Raw genomic sequence first — 25,796 nt, forward strand, 5'->3', positions numbered from 1 at the left:
TGATGATGATGATGATGATGGATGATGGCGGAGGCGTTTTGTGCTTTCCGTTCGATCTTCGTCGACATTGTTTCATAGGGAAATAAATTTGAGTGGTAGCGGAATATACAGACATGAGACTTGAAAACATCCGTTGCGAAATTCGGGACGTTCAAACCTCTTAGGGGGCCAGAATTCTGTTTGGTCCTTTTTCTTCGGCAACATAAGCGTGTGCACATTTCGGCAAATACACTCATTTGCATGTCAATTTGGTTTTTGCTGGAGGCTTAACTGAATTTCTCGTGCGCTGCCGAAGAGTCTTCAGCCAGGTTCTGAGTAGTTTCCTCCATGTACACATTTGTTTTCAGGACTTATATGCATATCTTACTTGACTTTCTCGCTCTTCCAATTCTGTCTCAACAGATGCTTTTTTTTTCCTTAATCCCGACACCCATACAGGCAGATCCGGGTTTACTGTCCAAGTTTTTGAAGGTTTTGCTTGACGTTGCATCTGGACTGACGCCTCCGAAACAGATATTGAACACAGCGAACACTTGTGCCTCTGGGGTGAGGTGTTGTGCCGTATGATTTCTGATCGACCCTAGTTAAAGCTTGCGAAAATTCACAAGGTACACGTGAAACGGCGAGAGGATTACCCTATTGGAAAGCCATTCCCACCGGACATGACGGAGTTGATTGTTCGGGATTTGAATTTGCGCTCTTTTGACTCCAGACTGCTCAAGTTTACCCAACTGCGCTCTTTGGATTTGGGTTCAAATAAGCTAACACAGATCCCACTTGAAATAAGCCAGCTTTCTTTGAATTCTTTGGTGCTGGATAGGAATGCCATAACCAGTTGGCCGTCAGTGGAACTGGAATCAGCACTGGCTGTTTCTTTGAGAAATCTGGATTTATCCCATAATCCAATTGATTGGCTCCCGGACGACTTTTGGATCCTGAGAAACTTGGTTTCGGTCAATCTTTCTCGTGAGTTTACTTGTAATTTTATTGTCATTCTCTACAGCGGATGACAACTGTCACATTTGTGGGAAGATGGTGCTGATGAATAGATCTTGAGCTGACAAACTCATTTTTAGGCGCTTATTTGAAAAACGAAGGTAATGTAGAGGAGCTCTAATGTCGCACTTTAGTTTGCTGGCATTGTAACGTACATTAAGACAGTATTCCCTTTAACTCCCGTCGCAAACCCCGCCCCTAATATGATCGCTCTGTCCCTCTAAATTGCGAAATTTCCTAATTCTTTTCAACTGCGAAATGCCGTATCCGGTACGCGCACATAAATTGGTTATTCAAACGCCTCAAAAGTATTCTCCCACCAGTTGCAACTGATCTTCAATTAGGGATGTTGAAATTTCTTGATTGCTACTGTATGGCAGTGAAGCATCAGTGTTGAACACTGATGTCATGCTGTCGATGATGATGATGATGACTGCCGTTAGTCCCGAGACTTACAGATTTCATCAGGGGAACTGCAGAAATGCGCATTGTGTCCGAAATTCGGCCAAACCTATACAGAAATTTGTTCCGCGAATGAATCTTCGAGTGGTTCTGCTAGTTGTAGTATTGTCATCATAATCACCATTGACGGCAACATCAGATGGGCGGCCAAAATGTCCAGCTTAGCAGACGGAACATTTATCACCTCCGATCGTCATTGACGTGAATATCAACAGTCTACATATGTACCAGTAACTTTGTATGTGTGAATTACCTTATCTCCCTCTTCTTTATTTCCTGGGTGGAACTGTGGCTCTATAAGTAAGGTTTTCTTCACCCAAATTTCACGAATATATTGGGATCTCCTTTGGTCCCCGGTTGAGATTGGGGACCCTGGCTTAGAAACTCATTACCACCTGCTTCAACACAGTGCATCTTAGCGTGTCCTAATGAATATATTGGCTGTAGAATGCCTTCCTCATGTTTTAGTCCTGTACTGAGATCTGTCCCTCGGTCCATGTCCTTGTAAAAGCCGATCTGTGTGCCCACCATTGCATTGCTTTCTACTGCTTAATTAAACACCGAAAAAAGTCGGTCCCAACAGTCACAATCTGCTCCCAGGCCATGGTATTTTCCGTTCCTTATATAGACCTCGGATTGAACGGTCTACCTGCCGCGTTCCTGCACTGCCTGCGACATCTACGTGATCTTCGTCTTGATGGCAATAAATTACGATGCCTACCTTTCCCCATAACTATTCACACTCAGTGCAACCTCTCCGTTTCTGGCAATGGATTTTTGAACCCCGATCCCTCTCCGGAGTCTTTACAATACCTCAGAGTCCCCACTCTTTTTTCTTTGGCTTCGATTGTATGTTCTCGCCAAACCAAGTGAGTGCTACTTTCTTCGGAGGGATGAGCTGAACTACTTGGTTGCTTCATTTCCGACGCAAAAATTCACTATTTTCACCTAAAACGCAATCCTATTCCGGCGAAGGATAACTATATCTCTAAAATCTTCAGTGCTAACTCATAGCGTTTCTCGTCTAGAATGTTCCAACAGATCTTCCTTTAGGAAACCGTCATTCTTTTAAATAGCTGTCGCTATTCACAAAACTGGGACTCTCTGGATAAACTGCACAAAATCCGGCCGAAAATGATGCTGGGTTGTTTGATTGCTCAGGCTGCGATTTCTTTACTCGGTTGTCGGGTGTGACAGCCAATGCAATAACACCAAAAACTTATGAATTTAAATCAGCTACCGAAAACGTCTGTTCAAAAGCAGCTAACTCCGATAAGGTTAAAGCTGTTAGTTTCTTGGTTCTCTATTCGTTGCGTTCACCACCTTGAAGCCTTCCTGAGTTTTGGTGTCTGATCTCTGGTTGGTGAATGGACAAGCAATACTAACATGCTGAAAACGTATCCATCCTTAAGGCCACGTAATACACTACGAACTCAGTTACGTGTGGATTAACCGGTTACTTTGTACCAGTTGAAAAGCACCACCAAGTTGTACAAAGACTGGTGATAACCATGTCCGTTGGTTGGAAGTAAAGATGCGGAACGTGAATTCGCTTTTGATGCACTGTTAGTCAAATGCTCCACAGGACGCTGGAAATGACTAAATCGTTATTTACAGAAATTCGATGTACGTCTTCATTCGGTGCACTGTTACACTTTACCTGGAACTGTATATAATACGCAACCGAACAGCGCTCTCTAATTTTCTTATGGGCGAAGTACTTTGCCTCATCAGCGTTGCTTGAGTATCCCACCCATCGTGGGAGAGTTCTAACGCCGACTGAAGGACATCAGCATTCTTCTTCGGTTGTGCCACCGGTTTCATTCAGCCTGTGGGTTGGCTTGTACTCAAACATGCACGTGGACTGTTTTCTGTCTGAGAGTACTGACATCAGTTTTATAGCAGCTGAGTGAAAGAAGTCCTATACATTATGAACTATCCAGGGTGAAATAAACTGAGGAATGCCCCTAGTTATTGATATTCTACCCCCCAGGTAAAGGCACTCGCTGACTACAAGCTATCAGCACGACAGGAGCGCTTCCTCTTAATGAGGGGTAATTGATGGGGTGACGCTCATCACATATCTTGAGCACTGGGTAATGCTACTTTATTGGTGTACGGCTGTTTCAAATAGCTGTAGTCGAGCTGAAATGGAATTTTCCATTTCGGTACTTTTGCAGATTCGTGACTAACATACTAGCACATGTTGAACCTATCTAGTATTCAGCATCCCCGCCATCTAGATTATTGCAAACGTTTTTTTTTCAACTTCACAAAAATTGGACAACACCTTACAGAATTCATCACATCGGTGGAAGAATTCTTTGTCGCTGAGTTCTTTTCCGCTTCTTCCAACCCCTGGACTACTTTTCATTTCAGGTGTTGGTTGTTGCGGGATTTTGTAGAATGCAGTCGCTTGACTCGTTTGAATAATCGTCATCCTGTCCAGTCGAAACCATTCTGGTGAGTCCACACCAAAGCGGGAAGCACTGGACTGGGGTCACATCATGTTTAGCTGTTCAGACGTAAAAAATTCAGATGTGTCCAGCGTGCGCTGATGGAGTAGTAGTAACACGCTCGCATGTCAGATGTGTGGAGTTCAAATCCCGGCGCGATCAAGGATATGCACAGACGATGAGTTCAAATGAGAGCAAAACTCGAGCCCAGTGCTCCGCCCCTATGATGTGGACTCATCAGAACGGTTGTGCCGGAACAGGAAGACCATTATTCAGACGAGTCATGCGAATGTGCACTCTACTTCGCGTTTGGTACTGAAAATGTGAAATGTTCCAACAAATAGTATTTATCCATTCTTGAAGCCAAGCTCATTCATCGGTGTGAAAGGATAGTGAAATAAACGTGCGTATCGCAAACTGTTTAAAACGATCTTCTGTTGGCTATTGGTAACCGGCATTTTGGTTATGACAGTAAAAAAATAATCGTTCATCTGTAACACCCTTTCGGAGCCTAGCTACCATTCCACCCGAAGGAAGCACGAGGGCTGGGATACTGCCAGGTTGCCAAAGCCTAAACAGGAGAAGTCGAAATGCAGAGGTCGGGTTCGAACCACGGACCTTTCGGTCATCTGCGCAACTAGAAAGCCTTCCGTGAACCACGGACGGTCATCTGCGCAACTAGAAAGCCTTCCGTTGAGGTGCAATGGGTAAAGCCCGTACGTCCACATTTGTCTCTCATGGGATTTCTTTTAGGCGGAGGGGGGAGGTATCCAATCAGGAGAGTACTGTGTCTTTGTCCCTTTCATTTCAGCCTGGACCGCCTACTCCTACTCCTTCCATGGCACTTGTGTCTTCGCTTCGCAGTATTTCGCAGGTGTCTTTGTTGTCGGCATTCATGTGGACTGGATCCTTTAAGAATGATTCTCCCGCTTCCACGAACCCACACATTGTGTTCTGACTGTGACAATCCACCGTCTGTTATTTGTTATCTTTGCGGTCCGGCGTGCGTCCGAACGTACAAACTGAAGCCCTGGAAGTACGCCCTTTTGTAGATAAAACCCTGTGACTATTTTATGTGATTCCAATTCGTGTGCAGCCATTCCTCTATATTTTTGTACTTAACCCGCACTGTTTTATAAACAAAGAAGGACGTTCTTATCGCCACTTTATCTTTCGTAGAACACCTCATAGGTCTGCTACTGCAAAGAATGTTAAGTCAGATGCCTCACGAACAGCGCAATATCAAGGGACCAATAAAGCCAACTGATGGCCAGATCATAGAATGCTGAATAGTTTGTTCCCTCAAATTAAGTGACAAACCATATCTTTTGTCAAGGTTGTGTTGCCGGAGGGACAGAAACCCGCTAGGACCAATCCTCAATAGGATAGAAAAGAGTGGAACAATCAGGTGTCCAGAAATCAACTCCTGGAGGTAATAGCCCAGAACGTGTAACTATGAGTGAGTGCACCAGGGCTGATTTCGCTAGGGACCTATGGCGTTCTTGCCGTCTAGTTCTACTCACAGTGTGTGGTCGTCTCACCACAGGACTTGGCGTGGTTGTTTAGCAGCCTCAGCATTTTTAATGATGTGAATAGGAGACCATGACTGAAAGCAACAACCTCTAAAGACCAGCAGAATTCAAGCTCTTATATTGGAACACTGCTTTAACCTACCGCATTGTTGCAAGCCTCATTGCGCGTCAGGTAGAGTTTAACCGATACGTGTCGATAGAGTTTGAAGACAGTCTTAGGCTGCATTGCTCAGAATTTCAAACAGCGCCGGAGGCTTCTCACGTGCTGCTACCATCGGTAATAAACCAAGCAGTCCGACCAAAGCAATGTTCTTAACTTTCACGACCTTTTCTATTTTCTCATAGACAACGTTCAGCTGTTCACCTTCCGGTGCCTAGCTGCCATGCCACCCGAACGAGGCACGAGGGCTGGGATACTGCCAGGTTGCCAAAGCCTAAACAGGAGAAGTCGAAATGCAGAGGTCGGGTTCGAACCACGGACCTTTCGGTCATCTGCGCAACTAGAAAGCCTTCCGTTGAGGTGCAATGGGTAAAGCCCGTACGTCCACATTTGTCTCTCATGGGATCGCGCTCCAACCACTCAGCCATCTCGCCCCGTATTTTATAAGGATGTTGGTAGTATGTTTTTGGATCTCCAATGGCCACGACCACTGAAAATGATTACTGGGATGTTGAACCGATGGGGTCAGACCTAGTTTCATGGAGTTGTTGATACCGCACAAGCCGTCGAAAGGAAGTAACTTGAAGGAATTCTATCCTGTGATCTTTAATTTGCTGTTACCTCGGTACTAGACCGTCCAACTATGCAGTTGATGGGAATGATTGTTCGTAAAAGTGGAAATCTGTCCTAATGAAGGATGGTGATAATGACGACTAGGTTCGCATACCTTTCATTTAGGGGCTTGGGACTTGGCTTAGGACTGCGCAAATGCAAAAGGTGTTGCAGTCCCCTTGGGCAGACAAATGTGCGTGGATTACCGTGTCCAGGCCAAAATAAGCCGTCTCGGTCAAATGTCGAACTTTTGTTACCTCACAATGAGAGTATAATAGCAAAGTTCTGTTGTGATGGTGAGAATAAACATATTGCATAGTCGCCAAAAGCCCGTTTGTCGCACAGCACGTAAGTTCATGGAAAATGACGGGGGAATTCGTGGGAAAAACCAGGCATTGTTGAAACCCATGGGAAGAACTGTCGAAATAGCAGACGTATTAGACTGCATTTTTATGCTGACAAGACAAAACTAACGCAATTAACGACTGAACACGCAGTCCTTTCTGTTAAGGGTGGACGCCGTTTGAGATTAAACAGCACACATCAAAATGCGATTTGATCGCGAAAATTACGTGAACACAACCAGAAACATTACAGCAGCCATCATATTCAGTTGGGCGACTGGACCTGGGACAACCTCAAGTATGCGCATGGGTTTCCGTAACAACGACTGCCACTGAAGAGTATATCAGCACCTGATTTAATTCTGTCATCTCGAGTTGCAGTTAAAATTAAATGTTCTGATTAATATCAGCATCCTTTCCAGCTTATTAGGGCCGGCTTACGGTTTCTGTGTGTGTGTTCATCTATATAACACCAGTGCTGTATACGCAGAAATGAAAATATTTTTGTCACTGGTTCCACTATCTAAGAAAGAGAACGATTGAGAAAGGAATGCTAGTGAGGAACAGAGTTGAAGCATTAATTCAGGGAAGATCGGAGGTAACAGTGAAGCGATGTACAGTATCAACAACTAAAGGATATTTGGATATTTTATACTGAACCCAATTCGTTTTGGCAGATGGTGTACGTTCATTCAGTGATTTTCAGTAATACGCAAGTCAAGCGAAACAGGCCTCTAAGCCCTGTCCCAAAGTGAATTACTCGGATACAGGACACGGATTTCCACTTGAATCGCATCGCATACTCAAAACTTACGGAAAGCAAAGTTTTAATAAAGTGCTGATAGGCTTTTCGGAACTGAGGTGACAGCAATAGATGAATCTGGTACTTCGGCCTGTCGATGGTTGTTAGGTGTCCAGCATCTTCCATTCTAAGATCAAACTCAGATTGAAGTACATGGTTACATGAGGGTGCCGTCTCACTACCTTGGTTTCTTGCAAATAAGAAAATCATGGGGGATGGTTTCCCATGAACACCCTGGCCACTTTTCACCCTTTCCTGGAACTGAATAAATGACCGGTTTTTCTATCGTTTTGAACTGTACACTTGCCAATGACCGGCGAAAATTTGACGTCATGATTTATTCTGTGAGCGAAACACGCTTTGAACGTTCACACTAAACTACCCTATTCCCTGAGGCAAGCACACGTCGTCGGACAGAAATTAGCTGTCATAATTGGTGGATTTTAACGGAGAGAAGAGTACGTATGTTAGATGGGATGAGGCTGAGATGAACAAGACTATCTAAAGAAAGGGTACTTGCGGCGTCGAACACTTGCACTAATGCCAACCTTTCAATCATCCAGTTTTCCGAACGCATTCTCACATTTCAGTTTACCACAGAGTACCACGATCTTCGACGAAAAAGATGAGAGCAACCTCAGCTAACTGGAACGGGTTCAACTGCCGTCCAGATATCACGCTGAGGCAAACCATGGTAGGCATATTGCATTTGCCCTCAGAACAAAAATAACCACGGTGAACGACTAAGAACGAGTTCGAAATTCAAGATTGATATAAAATTACATAGAAAGCAAATGAAAGACAATGAGTAACCGCCAGTTAAGCAAGTTACCTTGAAGCAGGGAATAAGTCACCTGCAGAACGTGTGTTGAGTTAAAATTGCATTGAAGTCTAAAAGAGTTGATCAGTTTAGAAGAAACGCCTATCCTCACACAAGACAAAAGTAACAGTAAATGCTACAGTGAGTTACAAAAGCAGAGGTCACGTATCACCAGTGAGATTAACCAATGACGATTCAAGTACTTCTAGGTTTTTTCGTACGCGTAAAGCGGGTAGTCGGGATGACCAGTTCCAGTGCCAGCACTCTTGTATGAGATGGGTAGCCCGAAGGAGGTAAGGATCATCTAGCCAGCGATTACTGATTGGTGGCCTGCGTCCGTGATTGACAGAGATTGCGCCACTTGAAGGAGTGCTTTTCTGGTCAGCTGGACTGCAAACATCATCGGTGCCCTGAGTTCCATCTTCAGGGTAATTGTCACACACAACATTACGCATTTGCGAAAAGGTCGGATCAGTTGGTACCATGTCTTGATACGGAATCTAATCAAGGGGTATTAGTACAAAAAGCACTAGTCACTCAAATCATATTTACGAATCAAAAGAGATGGTATACATATGCGCGAGAAAAGCATCCATAGCCAGCAAAACATGGACAACATTATTAGTACTATTGACACTTATCATTTATTGAGAAAAACAGTACAAATGGGTCAGTAAGCAAACGCTGTTGAAACTGAATCAACGTACCCATCCAGAGGGTTTCCGTTATAAGCAGCAATATTTTACAGTTGGATGCAGAAACAAAGGTTTTTGAATTATGGGACTGCAGTTGGGTTCACTGTGAGCGACAGCTTAACATAGATGTCAATAGTCATGTATATCAGAATACAATCTACAATCTGCGTTGCACGGTTAGGAATGGCCTGCAGCAGCTGAGGGTTCAAGAAGTACGGGGGTCTTCGACCATCAAGCGTTGTATTCGTTGCCCTTAAAGGCCCGTAGCAGCAACCGATCCGTTAAAGAAATGTATCGAGAAGCCCATCGGTGATTATCCAGTTACGTCTTGTGCACAATGAATGGTTGTTTGCTGAGATGAGCTAAGTTTTTCGAGTCAAAATTAGTGTCGCCTGCCGTTTATGCATGGTCAGATCTAAATGAAATACACAGCAACCAACCAACGGGCCTTTCACGGGACGACGCTAACTCCAGCACTAAAAAGGTGCACTCAACAAGGTGAACTGAGAGGAGAGCAAAAAGAACTGGTGCAAGTATAAAAACGGTGAAACAGGGGATGATACAGGGACTACTGATGCGTCAAATAACCCGCTGCAGAGATCGAACAGATTAAAAACAATACGGAAAATGACAAGAGAGCGTGGTAGATTTGTCAAAGTTCCTGTTTAGACCACAGGTGTAAAAGTGAGACGAGAAGTGACCGACCAGAGCGATTAACTATCATACTCTAATGAGAAGACTGATTGCCTTTATAGCGGCTGGTCCAGCAGGTAATCCACGTTGGTTTAGGTAAGGCGAAATCCGCATCTATGTAGTGATTGCAACGCAAGCGTTTGCGGTGTGAACTTTCTGTCCATTGGGTAGCGTATTCCAATTGGGTGTCCGACTTATCTTCACGTGCTGTTGCCGTTTTTGTAATAGCCTGTCCACGTTCATTATATCGAACAAACTAAAGGGGTTCGAGTACCGAACCAGATCAAAAGTTGCCACCTTGTCGTGGTGGTCGGGCTTTTGTGTTGCTGAAACTCAATCCCTAACGATCCAACCATGCTAGGAAGGCTATTGGGGAGCAGCCAGACGAATAACAGCCAGTCCTGGCACCGCAAGTAACCGTATTTCGAGGCCGTCTGGAGGAAAGTTCTACTGCCCTCTACGATGGAGTGTGGAGGCACTAAGGCGTTTCCCCCGGGCGACCAGCATTTCCATAGTGATGCAATGATTCTCCCTTCCCCCAGAGGATGGTTAGAAAATATCAGCCCTAAAAACCGCACACTGATCGCCAAAAGGTTGGCCGTGACTGCCGGCGCATTACTCAATACGGCCGAAGACTCCGTTGCTGCTCAAAAGGTACCTGTCGTACGCAGCTGCATTAAGAGACAGTAATGCCTTACTCCCTGCATGCCCGGGCCGAACCTCCACTGCAGCCAAGTAGGTCAGACCATTGAGTCAATGGCGGGGTGTCCCAAGAAAACCCTAACAACCGCTGCCATGTGGTTTAGACCTTTGAGTTAGAGTTTGAAGATAGGGTCTCCGAACAAAATATTACATCCTCCCACTGCCATGCAAAATCTCACTGTGTGGTACCTGAACTAAACCCTCTTCGGTTTGGGCAGCCGAGAAGTATCATTCGCCCTCGCAGGTCTTCGCTCACCGGCCTTATTCCACACTTCCTCCCCATTCAATGAACAATGCCACTCCGTGTCTAAACCTTCGCAAAAAACGAAATAATCACTTACTAACCTCAAAAGATCCGATCCAAGTTGCAGCCTTTAATGATAAATTGGGCAACAGGCATCCCTTGTTGAAATCTTTCTTTACCTCTCTGTGATGTATGTTGTGCCCCCAAAACACATAAACGACCCCACTTCGGTCGTGCACCTCAAACCGCTTAGGACGAGCTCAGATGTTCCACACTTCACTCTTAATTTATCTGGTGATCCTGACGCAACGAATAATGGTATCTACGGTGTGGGAGCTACACTCACCCCCCAAGGCTGAAGGTGCCTTGGGCTGGATCCCAGTAAACAGCCATTTTGCATTGTGAGGTTGTATGGCTCAAGTAAGATTAATGCAGGTCGATGCGATGGACGGTGTTTACTTGTCGTATCTGAGTACTCTCCAGCAGACTACAGTTCTGAGACCAAGAAGAACGAGTTTTATCAAGATCCGTCACGACTGCTTCAGTCGGCGATACGAAGGGATATAGTAATCCGTGTGATATGAATGTTCAAGTTGGACGACTAAAAAGCATAGTTTACAGTCGATGCTGAATGTACTGATGATGGGGAACGAATTCATAAGTTATGTGAAATTATCGTCTGGTCAGTATGAAATTACAACAAAAAGGCTCACATCAAGTCATCTGGAAGTCATCTGCCACAATACGGTCGTGGACTCAATTGGACCATGTTGCTATCACTTAACGATAGAGAGCCTCAGTTAAGGACGGTCGTTCCTTCTGGGGTACGCAACCTGACTGAACATGCCATCGAACGGGCCCGGTCAACACTGCCCGTCAGCATTATCTGTGCCAAAGGGCGCAGCTCCGTCCATCAACTTCGACGAGTTCCAGCACCTCAATAGTATTCAGCTGACCTGGTTAGGAAGCCACTGAAAGCGCGGTCATTCGATGCAGATTTTTTGGAGATTAAATGGAAGCAGGTTTAAGCAATGCTCACAGTTTTCAGAACCGTTTGTTCAGACCACTTGTCTCGACTGAATGAAAATGGCATACCGTCCGAATCAGCGGACCTTACTGCCGTCAGGAAGGCCATACAAGCAACTAACGATTGTGATAGCACATGCAGATTCCTCAAACACCGGATAATCAGGAACTTGAAGAATGACAGAGAAATCTAATGGATTTCGAAGGCCCGGGAGATGGAGGAGGCTTTGGCTGCAGAAACAGCCACGCCCTGTTTAAAGCGGTTCGATCAACCCGTCAAAAAAGGCATCTGTCAGTGAAACAGTATACGAAAAAGACAGAAGGACAATTAACTTCCTTAATCGTCGCCTTGAGAGGTGGGCTGAACACACAAAAAGCTGTTTTTTCCAGAAGAACTCGGCAAGCCTGAATGAAGCAGTGACACCAACCCGTCATCACCAAACGAAATTCAGCGGGATATCAATCCTCAGACGCGCCAAGGCACCTAGCCAGGATGGCCTTCCTCAAACCCGGATAATCAGGAACTTGAAGAATGACAGAGAAATCTAATGGATTTCGAAGGCCCGGGAGATGGAGGAGGCTTTGGCTGCAGAAACAGCCACGCCCTGTTTAAAGCGGTTCGATCAACCCGTCAAAAAAGGCATCTGTCAGTGAAACAGTATACGAAAAAGACAGAAGGACAATTAACTTCCTTAATCGTCGCCTTGAGAGGTGGGCTGAACACACAAAAAGCTGTTTTTTCCAGAAGAACTCGGCAAGCCTGAATGAAGCAGTGACACCAACCCGTCATCACCAAACGAAATTCAGCGGGATATCAATCCTCAGACGCGCCAAGGCACCTAGCCAGGATGGCCTGCACCCTATACACTTCAAAGGTGACGAGGCCCTAGTAAACAGTTTGATAATCATACTGCAGATTTCGAACAAAAAAAGATAATCAGCGGAATGGATTTCGCCCTGTTCGAGGATGCATCAACCACATCTTTACTTTTAGATATTCTTGAACACCACCACTCCTTCAGATGTCTCACGTTGACAGCTTTTCTTGATCTGAAAGCTGATATTGACTCTGTCGACGGTCAGAAACTGTGGCAGTACCTGGTGGTCAAAGATATCCCTTCCAAATTTATACCCCTTAGGACTCTGTATGCGAACTCCTGACATACAACCATGATGATGATGATGAACTCCTATGGGCACGTACGAGTTTACGCCAAGCTTTCGTTTGAGTTCAGCACGTCCAATGGTGTAAGACAAGGCTGTCCTCCCTCTAGCCTTTCCTGTCCAACTTTATTAGTGATGTGCTGCTTGCTATTTATCCGCCTGACTCTGAAACCTCAGAACTCTGATGCTCCCGGGATGTTCGCTCATAGATATTGTGTATGCGGACGATATTGCTCTCCTTGGTTCAGAACTCTCACAACTGCGAACGATTTTAAATAACCCAAAGAACTCCGCCGTACAGTGTAACATACACTTCGCACCTGCAAAGTGTCAAGTGCTGCTTCAAGGACGGGGTTTAATCAAACACAAACCTCATGATTGCAGACGAGTCAGTGGATGAATTTGTCTGTCTGGGCAATTGTACAATTCCTGGTGAGCTGGTTGGAGATGGGACTTATCCTCGAAACAGGAAGGCCAGGGTAGCTTTTGCCGACCTCCGACACTTTTGGTGCCGATGTGACGTCAGTTTGTTTGTCAAGGGCAGAGTTTACACTGCGGTGGTTCGGTCCATATTATTTTACTGATCAGAAACATGGTCTTTACGTGCAGAGGACATATGAAAGATGTCAGTACTTGACCACCGATGTCTCCGAAGCATTAGTTGGGTCTGATGGGTACATCAGATGGTCTCAGGAAGAAAATCTTCCACGATAGGTGAATTACTCACGCTTCATAGGTTACACTGGTTAGGACATTTACTCCGCAAGGCAGAAGACCGTCTGCCTCATAGAGCTTTTTCCCAAGCCCAGTGCTGAGTGGAAGCGACCGAGTGGTGGACAGTGTATGACCTGAGAACGAATTATGAAGACATTAACAAGTAAATTGAGGTAGGTTGATAACTGCCGCTTCCCTGGATGGAGATCCCGGGACTCAGCTCACTTATGGCCAATGACAATGGTAGAACTAGCCCAATCGCGCAGTCGATGGCGCTCGTGCATCAAAGCTATCGCCCTCAGTGAGTAACTACACAATGCCCGAACTAACTGAACATGCTATCACCTCCAAGGCTTGGCTGTATAACTCACACTCTCCCATTTTCCGCCGGTATAAGCTGAAGCCAATGTGTCTATATATAGCCGACAAACTGACTGATTTGATGCTGAACCACAAAAGGCTGGGTGATGATACTTCTCCGCAAAGCAGTCAGTCAACAGATTAAGGTGCTCTGGATGCGTCTGGTGCTGTCTGCCTTCCTTGTGATGGGTGGCAATAGCCTAGCCCTGTATGTGTGCCTTATGTGAGCCCCATGAGTGTGGTATACCTTATGGGTCTCAGATGTTCGGATGTCAGCACTCCACACGACACTAATGGCTACCAGATGGGCATGCTGACTGTTTTAGAACTGCACCCTGCTGTTCATCTTCCGGTCTTATTCTCTTGGGTCTTCAACGGTTGCATGGAATTCAATTGACGGCACATTTGGACTGGAGCAAAGTTGGTGTGACACTAGCTATTGTGCGCTACAGATTATGGGATGACATGCCAAACCAGAGACGAGTGCCACTCACTATGTCTGTCCCAGATATAGATGCATATTCCTGGAGAGGCGACACTGATACGACCTGAAGTTTATCGTGGACGGTCAGGCCGACATTCTGGTGAACTCCTTGCTTGAGGTCGTTCTGACCAACGGATATCCAAGGTCGTCCTGCTCCTATGTGATTCTTTTTTGACCACCGTCTATTTGTTTTTGAGTGTAGTGGATGTGCAATAGCACTTTGGGGTGACGTTTCGCAGGTCGGTGCGCGAATGCTGGTCACTTTTTGGTTTCAACCTCGTCTATGTTCTCGGTGTGTTTACATTCTATCGTAACTGCTCACTTCTTCCTGATGGCGCCAGCGTGTCTTTTAATACCCAACTTCCCTTACGCACTGTTTTATTCGCTCAGCAAGTCTCTTTAGGTGTAACGACCCACTACCTCAGCTATCAAAGGTAGCCACCACACCAGCTGTTATAGCTATCCACCATGGCTACGGTTTCCTAGTACTAATCGCACGTTCGTTCTTAGGATATAACTAGACTAACTTGTTTTAGAACCAGACTAATGGTCCTTACGGTCGCCCTAGCTTTCTTCACGGCCAAGTTGTCTATGTAAATACTGATGTCCCAAAGTGCGGACTTCCCTATTAAGAGCGAATAGCACCGAAATCCTAGTCATCAGAATCCATCACAGCGCCATGCACTCCAAAATGTACTCTCGGCGATGAACTTGATCAACAAAACATCAGTGTAGAAGAGCAGTGGATCACTGCTGCAAAACACTTTTCTTTGAGGAATATCCTGTCACGAACATCGGGAACTGAAGACTTAGGGTAAGCAACAACTATCGCAGAAAAGCAATACTAACCAGACTACTACACATTTTCCAATGAAGGGAAGCGAGACATACACCAAAGACTTACTTGGTATCCCTCAACAGTTGGATTGTTTTTGTCCGAACCACGAGTGCACCGCAAGAGCTCCCAAAAAACCAGTGACATGGCGTACACGTCCGCCGCTTGATAAACTTCAAATGGCAGGTAAGGAACAACCGTTCCGACCAATAAATTTTCACCGGATAGTTCCAACGAGGAGTCTGGATAAACTGCAACGGAGCTACAAAGAGGGTCTACAGCCATTAGCAGTTCTGGAGCCATGTATCGCTTAGTTCCCACTCTAGGTCCAGCCGGTTGAGGAGCTCCAGGTGATGACAAACCAAGATGGTAGGACTCAGTAGCTCCGGAAGTGGTATCACAACCGATTCTGGAGGTCTGAAAATGGCCTGAAATGCCGTTGCCGAATTTCGGTTGTAAGAGGGCAAGTCCCAGGTCAGCGATACAAGCCTCTCTGTCGTCCCGTACAAGCACGTTCTTGGATTTGATATCCCGATGAACAATTGCGGGTTTGGATTGGAATCCCCTAATTTCTGTGTGCAGGAAAGCCAGTCCAGCAGCGATAGATCGTGCGAGGCGAAATGAGTCGGAGAGGCTCAGTGTTTTGTGACTGAGATAATCATGTAATGAGCCATTCTGATGATAGGCGGTGATGAGCCACAGCTGTGTACAACCACCCCGGGATATCATATCGCTTGCGTAATATGCCAACAAATTTGGATGATGCAGAAGTCCTGCGTTGTACACTTCCGTTTCACGTGCCCAACTAGATTCATCGCGACTAGAGAATATCTTGACGGCAACAAGTTCTCCTTGACACAGCGCCCGCCAAACTTCGCCAAAACGGCCCTTGCCTATGCACATTTCAAGCTGGACGTGACGGGCAATCGTGCGCTGAACCAGAAATGGCAACCCGCTACCACTGCCACTTGTACAGCTAATTAATTCTCGAGGTTTTTCGACGCAACTAAGGGCCAAATGTTGCTCTTCAGAGCATCTGTCGAAATCGACCTTACATTTACGGAAGCAGGATAGGTACTTGGAAAGAAACGCGCTGAGGGCAGTATTTCGTCGCGTTCGGGAAAAGTAGCGGGGATAAAACCCAACTGGAAGACTATGCCGTTCCAGGCGTTTGCGGAGGACGCATTGCCAAAACAAACCAATTGCAATGAGACCACAAACCAGAGTGCCAAGCGGTAATAGAAACGCCATGATAAGCATGATGTTATCTGAAAACGAGAACAATGCAGCTAGTCGGCTTCGCGGAAGATGTGGGGCCAAGTCCCGGTTGCAGTAATCGCCATCAACTGCTGAACAGCAGTACACAAGTGGGTTGATCAGAGGTGGCTCGCGGCAATGCAAATCCACTTGGTTTGTGTGATTTGGAAAACAACCACGATGTTCACTGACCACGTACTTCAACGATGTGTCCAAAAGTAGAGAATGAAAGCAGCCAGTGGTAGAAACACACATCAAATTCCTGTTGGGACACTGATGAAGAGGCATACAATGACACCGCACAGTCGGCTCCGTGGTGTTTAGATCGACCATAGTGGAGTGGTTTAGTGCTGACAACTAGGACAACACCTTTGTGAAAATTAACCTGCAGAATGAGAAAAGTTCGAATATTAAAAGGATAAAATGTATGAACCACTAACTTAAAGCGGAAGTGGGAAGAAAAACAGGGAAGAACCATAACCAACATCGTAAGGGCAGATGATCTAAATGTCATTGTGGATTACTCACCTCTAAAAATTAGAGGAATAAGGTGGCTACGGTTTTCGATAGTACCGATTTTGACATCGGAGTTCCTGAATCAATATACTGTCACCGATGATGTGAAAGATTGGATACGATGTGCGGCATACTCACAGGGGTGAGTATAGCCCACCAGCAAGGCGAATATCGTCAGGCGCCTCCTCCACGCTAATTTGCGTTATCTACTAAGCGGATTAACCATTGACACATAACCACCGGCGTTATACTTGGTCCGTAAACTCCAGTGGGTTTCCTCTGTGCTCTACGTTGAGGTTATACTGTTGAACCGACGACAATGAAGTGCTTTTTGTCCGCGTCATTGAGGGAAACCACACTGTATATTTCAGCACTGATATACTTATACTTTCCAGGAAAATTTTCAGTTTGTGCTTCAACTGAGGACTTGTTAGAGTAGGGTATACGACTTCTTGCTGCTGACCAACTGGTCGATGCGCTGTCAGTTTATGATTAGGTCGTCAAAGCTGATCCACATAATTGCCCAACGTATTATAGACGTGGCACAGCACGTTTAGCACTTTGGATTTAAATGATAATAATTGTCCAGCTGTAACACCCATATTGCTGAACCGACGACAGTGAAGTGCTTTTTGTCCGCGTCGTTGAGGAAAATCACACTGTATACTTCAGCACTGATATACTTATATTTTCCTGACTGCNATATTGCTGAACAGACGACAGTGAAGTGCTTTTTGTCCGCGTCGTTGAGGAAAATCACACTGTATACTTCAGCACTGATATACTTATATTTTCCTGACTGCCATTCCACCGAAAGAAAACACGAGGGCTGGGATTCTGCCACGTTGCTCAAGCCTAGACAGGGAAAGTCGAGAGTCAGGGGTCGGGTTCGAACCACGGACCTTTCAGTCAGTAAATTCCCACTCTAACCACTGAGCCATCTCGCGCTGAGAAACGTTCACCTCACTCTGCCTGACTTCGATCAATCTGTCAGATTGAACTGATGTTTCATTTCAGTTATCCGATAACGTGCTACGCTTCAGCTGAAGATGGGACATTTACATTAAGTGAAGTCGGACTTTGGGTTACTAGTTCCTTCCGATCCAGAGGCAGATAACTCAGAAAACAATCATGGGGGACAATTGGACGTCGCTCCGCGCCTACTTGCGGAAGGCGAACACGTGATTCGTTAAGGCTGTTATATTCAATGGCTGAAGTAATGAACTTCAACCCAGACGTTGGAGAATTGCGTACCCAGTGCTATCTAAAGCTTGGAGATGTGCGACAGGGCGTGCACAAAATGCAGTATGGTGTTCGTCTACTCAATGACAACCGAGAAGATTTGTTAAAGTTGGTGCAGCTCATGTACGATTCTGGTCTGGCGGTTCAATCTGTGGAAGAACTCCACGAATGTCCTCAGCTGGATCAAGATGATAGGAATTGTATGCAATCACATATAGTCGCCAAGAAATTAGCCAAAGCTATCACTTAGGCGCAGGAAGGTATGGAGAACTCCCGCCATAGAGATTGAGTCAAGCATGCTGACTCTATACTAAAAATTGAGCCTTCTTATCGGGGGTATCCGAATCAAGAAAAAATTACTTCTACGTTAGTCTAATAGCGCAGTGTAAACGTACTGGAACGCAAGAACAGGCATCTCGAGGCCATCTGTTTCACGTCCCCTTTTACTTAACCGGAGGCTCACTGATATGTTCCAGTCCAAGGGTTTGCACGCTACCAGAAGGTGACTGAATAAACATCAGAAGTCTTGTTACGATGAGTCCCGATGATGTCTCAGCAGTTTCAGCAAGCAACCTGGGAATCCATTTACCAAGCCTGTCCTGTTTGCGGATAGTCCGTTAGAGGAAGGAACATATGTTGGGCGGGCAATGCCACAAATTCTGCATCGTCTACGACAGGAATACATAGAACGTCACAATGACCATCACATCAGTGATACCCAAGTAGTAACATGGATTATTATACCAAAAAGTTTGAGGAGTTTCGAGTTTCAGTACCTAAGCTCTCGATGCAGTGTCACTTCTACTGGGAAAAACAGGCGGCCAAATGTACTGTTGCTCAAAATCCATGACACAGACACCTTTCTCTAATGAAGATCAGCAATCCTTCTGCTCTTAAATGGATCTACTGATATCAGGCTTCTAACGTTTTGTGACAGATCGGCTGACAGATTCCTCTAATGGCCTTTCCATAACCACCCACCACCTCCTTTCGACATCCAAAATCCGACTAAGGACAGCCACTCAGACGAGCTAATCGGTTTTATGAGCCGACAGCTAGCAGCGGAACCTCATACCAATGTGAGGAGATGTTATATCTGCTGATTCGCCAATCTGTTGTATCTGCTGCTGACCCGCTCCAGTGCCTAACGCCGAAAAAAGACTCACAGAAAAGAACACAACAGCTATATTCCGAACAAGCGAGTGAGAGGGCGTGAGTGCGTGCGAGTGCAAAAGCTATGAGTGCAACAAGCTATTTATTGGAGGGACACTGTCTGGACTTGGTCCAATGCTGACGCACACGGTCTGGCTTTCGTACAACGCTGCGACGCGCTTCGTATTGCGTGGGCGTTGTCTGACCTTGACCAACACTGACTCCCGCTGCCTGGGTTTGATACAAGGCTGTGAAGCGCTGCAGACTGAGGGGGCGTTGTCTGCCTGGTCAACATTTAGCGGAGCTGAGAGTCTCAGTAGATTCCGGGCATTCCATGGTTGCTCCAAGGAATGTGACCTTCCTGATAAGAAGAAAGCCCTTCATCGCGGAGTCGTTTATTTGGAAACACCAACTAAAAAGTAACAAACTATCAAATAGGACAGTAAACCTCTCATATGCATCTTGTCTTTCAAAAACTGAATACCCGTTTTCTTCTCGAACGCGTCCTATTGAACTTTCCTGGATATTCATTGACTATCATGCAGTTGCACACGAATGCTGCGAAGCAGTTCCACAAATTTCTTAATAGACCCCACCTTCCAACAGACGCGAAGTGGAGTTATAAGAGAGTAGACAACTCGCATGTCTCATCAGTAGAATCCGCCGTTACACAACGGGCAAGCGTACATGATGGTATTTTTCACAATAAAGCTGTACTCTGCGATTGGCCCGAAGGTAAATCCAAGCGAACAGCATGTCCGCATCAGTGGAAGCAGCGACGCTGCCATCCTTGGAGAAGGCAACTCAAAATTAGCATATTCCGACTGCACATCGGTTGACCAGTCAGCCGAAAATAAAACCTATACGGCTCCAAATATAAACTGGTGTGCAAAGCAACATAGTGGATCACACCTCAATCCGAAAAACCAAGCGACACATGCTAGTGTCATTAGGGCCACACAGCTCCTCGCAAGAAACTACTGCTAAGGAGACCATACGGCGCAGGACTTTCAGTCAGGGGATAAAGGACCTTTTACTTCCTTCCTCAACTAGAGTAACGGACAAATATCATAAACCACTGCAGCTACGAATCTATCGTCACTTGGCAACGATCCCCGCCCATTCCTTCAAAATGTCCATTGATATATTTAGCTATCAATATTTCCCTAAAGCGAGAAACTAGTGCATAGCCATACAGTCGAAAATGAGGTATTTATAGTGCATGTTCAATTCGTGTGGGACGAACTAACGAGAAATTGTTTCATCAGCATCAGCCGCAGACAGTACATCTGCCTGGAAGTACACTCCACCTATTCTGCTTTAGCACCAGTCTATATTGGAGCTCTTCGAAACACTGTTTGTGAACCACTTCTGTTTATGGTATACGATAACGACCTTTCAGATGTTCCTTCAAGTTTACGTCTACTTTTTTGCCGACGACTTGAAATCCTGGATTCCCAAGGTCGGTGTCCTCCAAATGAATGTCGACGCCGCGAAGCAATGGTCGCGGGACTGGCACTTTCCTTTGAATGCCGCAAAGTGCGTCCAGCTGTCATTCGGAGGAGACCCAATTTTGAGTGGAATTCCGCACAAATACGGCCTCACAGCTCGCAGTTAGGCGCCGCTACGGTCGAGAACCGTATCCCGCACAAGATTGGTCAAAAGTTAGGGGGCGTTTGCTGGTCCGGCATCAAGGTCAGCTGTGGTTGGAGGTAGACAATCATGACCCAGTATTTGCCGCTTTCTCAGCTGCCAGTGCCACATTCAGAAGGCGTCAGAACTTTCTCAGTGATGTCCTGGCATCTAACTCACATAGGGAGCGTTTTTAGGTGCTCTTGACCTGTTTTTGGGCGATAATGTGCGTTGAGCACCTCTGGAGGACGTTTTCAACAAGAACACTAGCTTGGGAGGTTCAAACCGAGTACTAAGCTGGAGAAAATACTGATATCACGCCCAGAAAATGCCTTTTTCGCGTATAGTGAGAATGGACCAAAAGATATTTCGAGGATAGATACCTGAATGATTTAGTTGTCTGGCTCCCCTCAGGTACGCCCTTCTCACTTCACCATGAAAAATCGGCTCAAAACTTCTCCACGGCTTTACAAATGGTTCGGCGCACCTTCCTCCCCACCCCTGTAGAAACTCCCAGATATCTCACTTCACAAGAAAAATCGGCTCAAAACTTCTCCACGGCTTTACAAATGGTTCGGCGCACCTTCCTCCCCACCCCTGTAGAAACTCCCAGATATTATGTTGAGTGTTCTTCGGACCTGTTTTCGAATACGCCAACCGAAGTGTCTACACAGAGCGCCATTACTTCTGGAACGCCCCGCGCGGTGCTCAACCGTTTGCCCGTGATACCGTTGCCTCCGAAGAGAGAAAAAGAAACACCAAACTAATATATAGTTTCGCCCTGTGTGAATAGCGTTTCGTTAACATGTACTTCACCGTTTACCAAACGTACACACGAGCTCACATCGATACCAATTTGAAACAGTTTTCTCATTTCGGGTAGTTGTCGCGTTGTTCACGCTGTTCTGTACCCAGGTTAAATCACTCACAGACGTTTTTTGGTTGAGTCCGCGAGTTTACCACCGATTGCTAAATACAAAACTAGCATCAACACACTCGTTTTTTGCTCGCGCCTTTCTGGGTAACAGAATCCCCAGAACGACAAAAACAAGTTCACCCAGGAAGCTTGGTCGACACCCGCAATCCGGTGTATCACTCGCTGGTATCGTGAACAGGTTCACAGCATTTTTAATTGCGGTGCTCTTTTCTAGAGCGGGAAAATCAGCAGACAACATGTTTCCCATCAATGACCCCAAATAGACCGCACCAACCCGCGTTACCACTGCTTGCCACCCCATCTAGAATGCCAATATGAACTCAGATTTTCACTTTTCCGCTGTTGCCCTCTACTGCGTTCTTTGTGTCTACGCAAAACGCGCACACCTTGCTGAGCTCATCAGAAGCTCGTTAGAAAGAAAATCAAACTAACCTACCGGAACTTGCTTTTCCGACACTTCCAAGATTGTCCGATTCCGTATACTAATGGTTACTGCACACTGAGGCACACCCCGGCCAATCTCATCCGAACTGTAAGAACTGGTAGGACTTTTGCTTTACAGAAAGCTTGTGGACAAATATTTCCTTGTAGAAAACACAACCAAACTCGATACATCATCCGATGTCAGGTGAAACTGGGCGCCCGTGCATACCAAGAAGGGTGGTGGACAAGGCGATATCATCACCCTCTCTTTAAGGACCGACAAACTCCTCTGTACAAAGCTGTCCACTCTCCATTCTTGCTCACCATCGTCTTTGATTAAACAATGGGGTGAGCGCTGACAGTTCTTCAGAACCCCGTTGTTTGAGTTTTTGGCTGTAAGGACCTTGGAGATGCAGAGTGCGTAGATGACATCCACTCATTTTCGAAGGGAACGCGCATTACATGCCTTGTTGAATAGGGTCACTGCCATCATGCTATATTTCGGGAGGCGTCTGTTACCTTCAGAGTGCAAAGTCGCGCTTCACAACGTGCAGCCCTTGAAGATAAACCTTGGAATTCAAGGGTAATCCACAAGGGTTGTTGGGAATCTCGCCAGCCTCGGCTGCTGTATTTCGTTGACAGAAGTGCGTCCAATGAATTCAGCGTACGAATCTCGAATACCAGAAACAAAATTTCCTATGCGAGGCACTTATTGCGTGAAAAAAGCATATTGCTCGGTCGTGTTCACCATGCTAGAATGGGCTGTTTTGTATGGCCGCGAGGAGTGGCCCCCGCGGACGGAAAACGTGGGGGGGCTTATTAGTGCACATGTGGTGATAGCCATAACAAAACTCAGGTGTGTGCACCGATAAAATTCTTCACTGTGGTTGGCGGTGTTTTGCAGAAGCGATTTGCGGCGTGTATAAGACAAAGGCAATATAAAATGTGGAGCAAGTCAAAAGGGAACTTATCGTATGCGAGAGTCCCTTAGTGAAAGTCCGGACGGCGGGAACGTGTTTTCTCCGCAGTTTAGCTGCTACAAGTATTCAACAAATATGCGTGGACTTGGAGTGTTTGGCTGACTCCTTGCTCCCTGCGCGCACACGAGTCTGTGGGTGCTGACCGTGTTTGGTTTCCCTTTATGTAGGTCCGCTGACGTCTACGGGAGTGTGTTAGCACGAGTTGCTGCTACGCTCACTAGACGGTACAGACAATCGATGTCCGATGATTCACCTCAATGTGACTTGGTTTGAATGAAAAAAGGACAAGCGTCGTGATCCAGGGAGCGACTATGAACTGAGCAATCAAGTATGTGGGTGGCTGGATGGCCACGGGCCTATCAGGTTTTTGACCGCCAACTCTGCAAAGGTGCTGCTGTATTTGGGCGGCTTTGACGGACCACTAACTACGTGATTAGTGCAGCAGGTATTTTTGTCACGGGAACATCAAGCACAACCAACCGCAATGGATCGGTCATTGCATACGTATTTCGAGACAAAAGTTGTTCTCCATACCTTCGTCACAATATCACAAACAGCGAGGTTGGACAGTATGTGATCTGACGGAAGGTATGAAAGAGACTACAAAGGATCTTGATGTTCTTAGAGTGACTCGCACTCCGGATGGGATTGCTCTGACCTCTCCAGCGCTTGGCTGGAGAGGTTTCGAAAAATGGCGACTGGATATTGTCAGTGGCTTTGGTGCTGTCAGTCTCTTTCCAGAATGTGTGACTGAGCACTTAGAGGTGCAGGTACCTTAAAATGCTGGCGGAACTTCAATGGGAGCGTGTGCTGTTACCTGAGTGTCATGCAGCGACAGGAATATTAAGGTAAGTGGTGAAGGTAAATATGTGCGGGAAATTTGTATAGACAGCTTAATGTCTCTGCAGGGGTGCCTACACCATGGAACAGCAGAGATGAAAGCATCACAGGATCCGATAGTGACTTTTAGATTCTCGTCCATAATGCTTACACACAAAACACCACATATCGCCTTAAACAGTCCCGGACCCGCTCACTCAAACCACTGTAATGGAGTGACCCATTAATTAAGAAAGCCAAGGCCACCTTCCCTATGCTCGGAAGGAAGCGATTGTCACTCCAAAGTACAAAACTGGTGGCTTACTATCGCCTGGCAGCTACAGACCTATAAGACTCACTGGCGCGACGTGCGAGGTGAGGGAACGCATTCTGAAGCAGGCTACCCTGGATAACCTAACTTCCAGATACCTGATATCTGCAGCTCAACACGGATTTCTTACAAACCGTTCTTGTGTGACAAACATGCTCGTGCTTATGGGTGGCTTAACCCAACTCAAGGACGAGAGAATCATATTGGATGCCACATATTTCGACTTCTCAAAAGCGTTTGGTAGAGTCCCACATATCCCGCCGCTCCACAAACTCAAGTCTTACCTGATTCGAGGGAGAATCCTACACCGGACCGAGGCACTCCTACTAGACAGATCATTCCGAATGAAGGTAGGTTCTAGCCACCCCTCACCAGCGTCGGTCTCAATCGGAGTTCATCAGTGCTCCGTTTTGGATCCGCTGCCGTTTCTGCTATACGTCAACGATCTTTCAGGTGTTCTCGCAAGCCCATTTATGCTTTTTGAGGGCGACTTGAAATTCTGGATTTCCAATGCCTGTGCCCTCCAAATTGTTGTAGACGCTGCAAAAATGTGGTCGTTGAACAGACATCTTCCTCCGAATGATGGAGACTGCGTCCATATGTCTTTTGGGGAAGACTCAGCGAGTGCTTTTGTCATGCATTGTGAGAAAGGAACAGAACAGCTGGGTGACAAAAAGGATTTGGGTATCTGGGTCTCCCAAACCCGTCCTCCTCACTGCTCCATGAGCGATTGTCCCAAAAGACATTCGCCAATTTATGGATGATCCGACGCATCTTGTCTGGTACTACTCGCATGGAATTCCAAATGCTCTATGGGGCCTACGTCAGACCACCCCTTGAACACGCCAACCAAGTTGTCCACTCAGTACGCACAAAAAACGTCACCCTCAATGGACGTGTCTAGTGAGCCGCTACAAGTATTTTCGCGGGTCTCGAATCCGTGAAATACAAAACGCGTCTCGCGGTACTTGACCTCTTTCTCACAGCGGGTCTTATTGTTGCTTACGCTTTGTTTGAACAGTGCTTGGACAAGAGGTTTTCCGCCATTGACCCAACAAACACGCGGCGGGGACATGGTAAGAAAAACTTCAAGCTCAAAACGCACAAATTCATTAGACAATTTTTTCTGATCTCAGGTGGCAGCCGCGTGGAAAATCCTTCCTCCGACGGTTGTCCACGCTCCTTCTAGAACCCGGTTCAAAGCACTACTAGACTTTTATTTATGCGAAACTCCGCGCTGGTAAGCATACTACCGTCGCTGGCTATTCGCACAATGAGATTGATTTCCCGAAACCTGCGGCATTTTCAGACTTGCTACTTCATAGTGTAGAATGTCTATGTATGATGTATATGCGCCCGTATTATTGGAAGTCAGTAACTATGGTGATTTGTTTAAGTGAGCGAAT

The 25,796-nt window shown here is 46.1% G+C and overlaps 3 protein-coding genes across 3 annotated transcripts in view; 2 read left to right on the plus strand and 1 right to left on the minus strand.

The window, feature by feature from the left end:
- Positions 1-3,919, plus strand: part of T265_13047 (hypothetical protein) — a gene marked incomplete at both ends in the record, with an annotated part of 14,028 nt that extends 10,109 nt beyond the window's left edge. Inside the window, 3 exons of the mRNA XM_009166891.1 lie at positions 439-966; positions 2,087-2,327; positions 3,838-3,919. Of these exons, the coding sequence (XP_009165155.1) occupies positions 663-966; positions 2,087-2,327; positions 3,838-3,919 (627 nt within the window). The remainder of the gene's footprint in view (positions 1-438; positions 967-2,086; positions 2,328-3,837) is intronic.
- Positions 3,920-8,242: 4,323 nt separating this feature from the next.
- On the minus strand, positions 8,243-16,743 carry T265_02579 (hypothetical protein; the record flags this gene model as incomplete). The annotated part of the gene is made up of 2 exons (XM_009166858.1): positions 8,243-8,684; positions 15,171-16,743. 2 exons carry the CDS (start codon positions 16,689-16,691, stop codon positions 8,346-8,348), a joined length of 1,860 nt encoding a protein of 619 aa, XP_009165122.1.
- A 1,338-nt stretch (positions 16,744-18,081) lies between these two features.
- Positions 18,082-18,366, plus strand: T265_02580 (hypothetical protein; the record flags this gene model as incomplete). The annotated part of the gene is made up of 1 exon (XM_009166859.1): positions 18,082-18,366. The coding sequence occupies one exon, from the start codon at positions 18,082-18,084 to the stop codon at positions 18,364-18,366; it is 285 nt and encodes a 94-aa protein (XP_009165123.1).
- Positions 18,367-25,796: the final 7,430 nt, after the last annotated feature.

Source organism: Opisthorchis viverrini (assembly GCF_000715545.1).
Source record: "Opisthorchis viverrini unplaced genomic scaffold opera_v5_31, whole genome shotgun sequence".
Taxonomy (NCBI): domain Eukaryota; kingdom Metazoa; phylum Platyhelminthes; class Trematoda; order Opisthorchiida; family Opisthorchiidae; genus Opisthorchis; species Opisthorchis viverrini.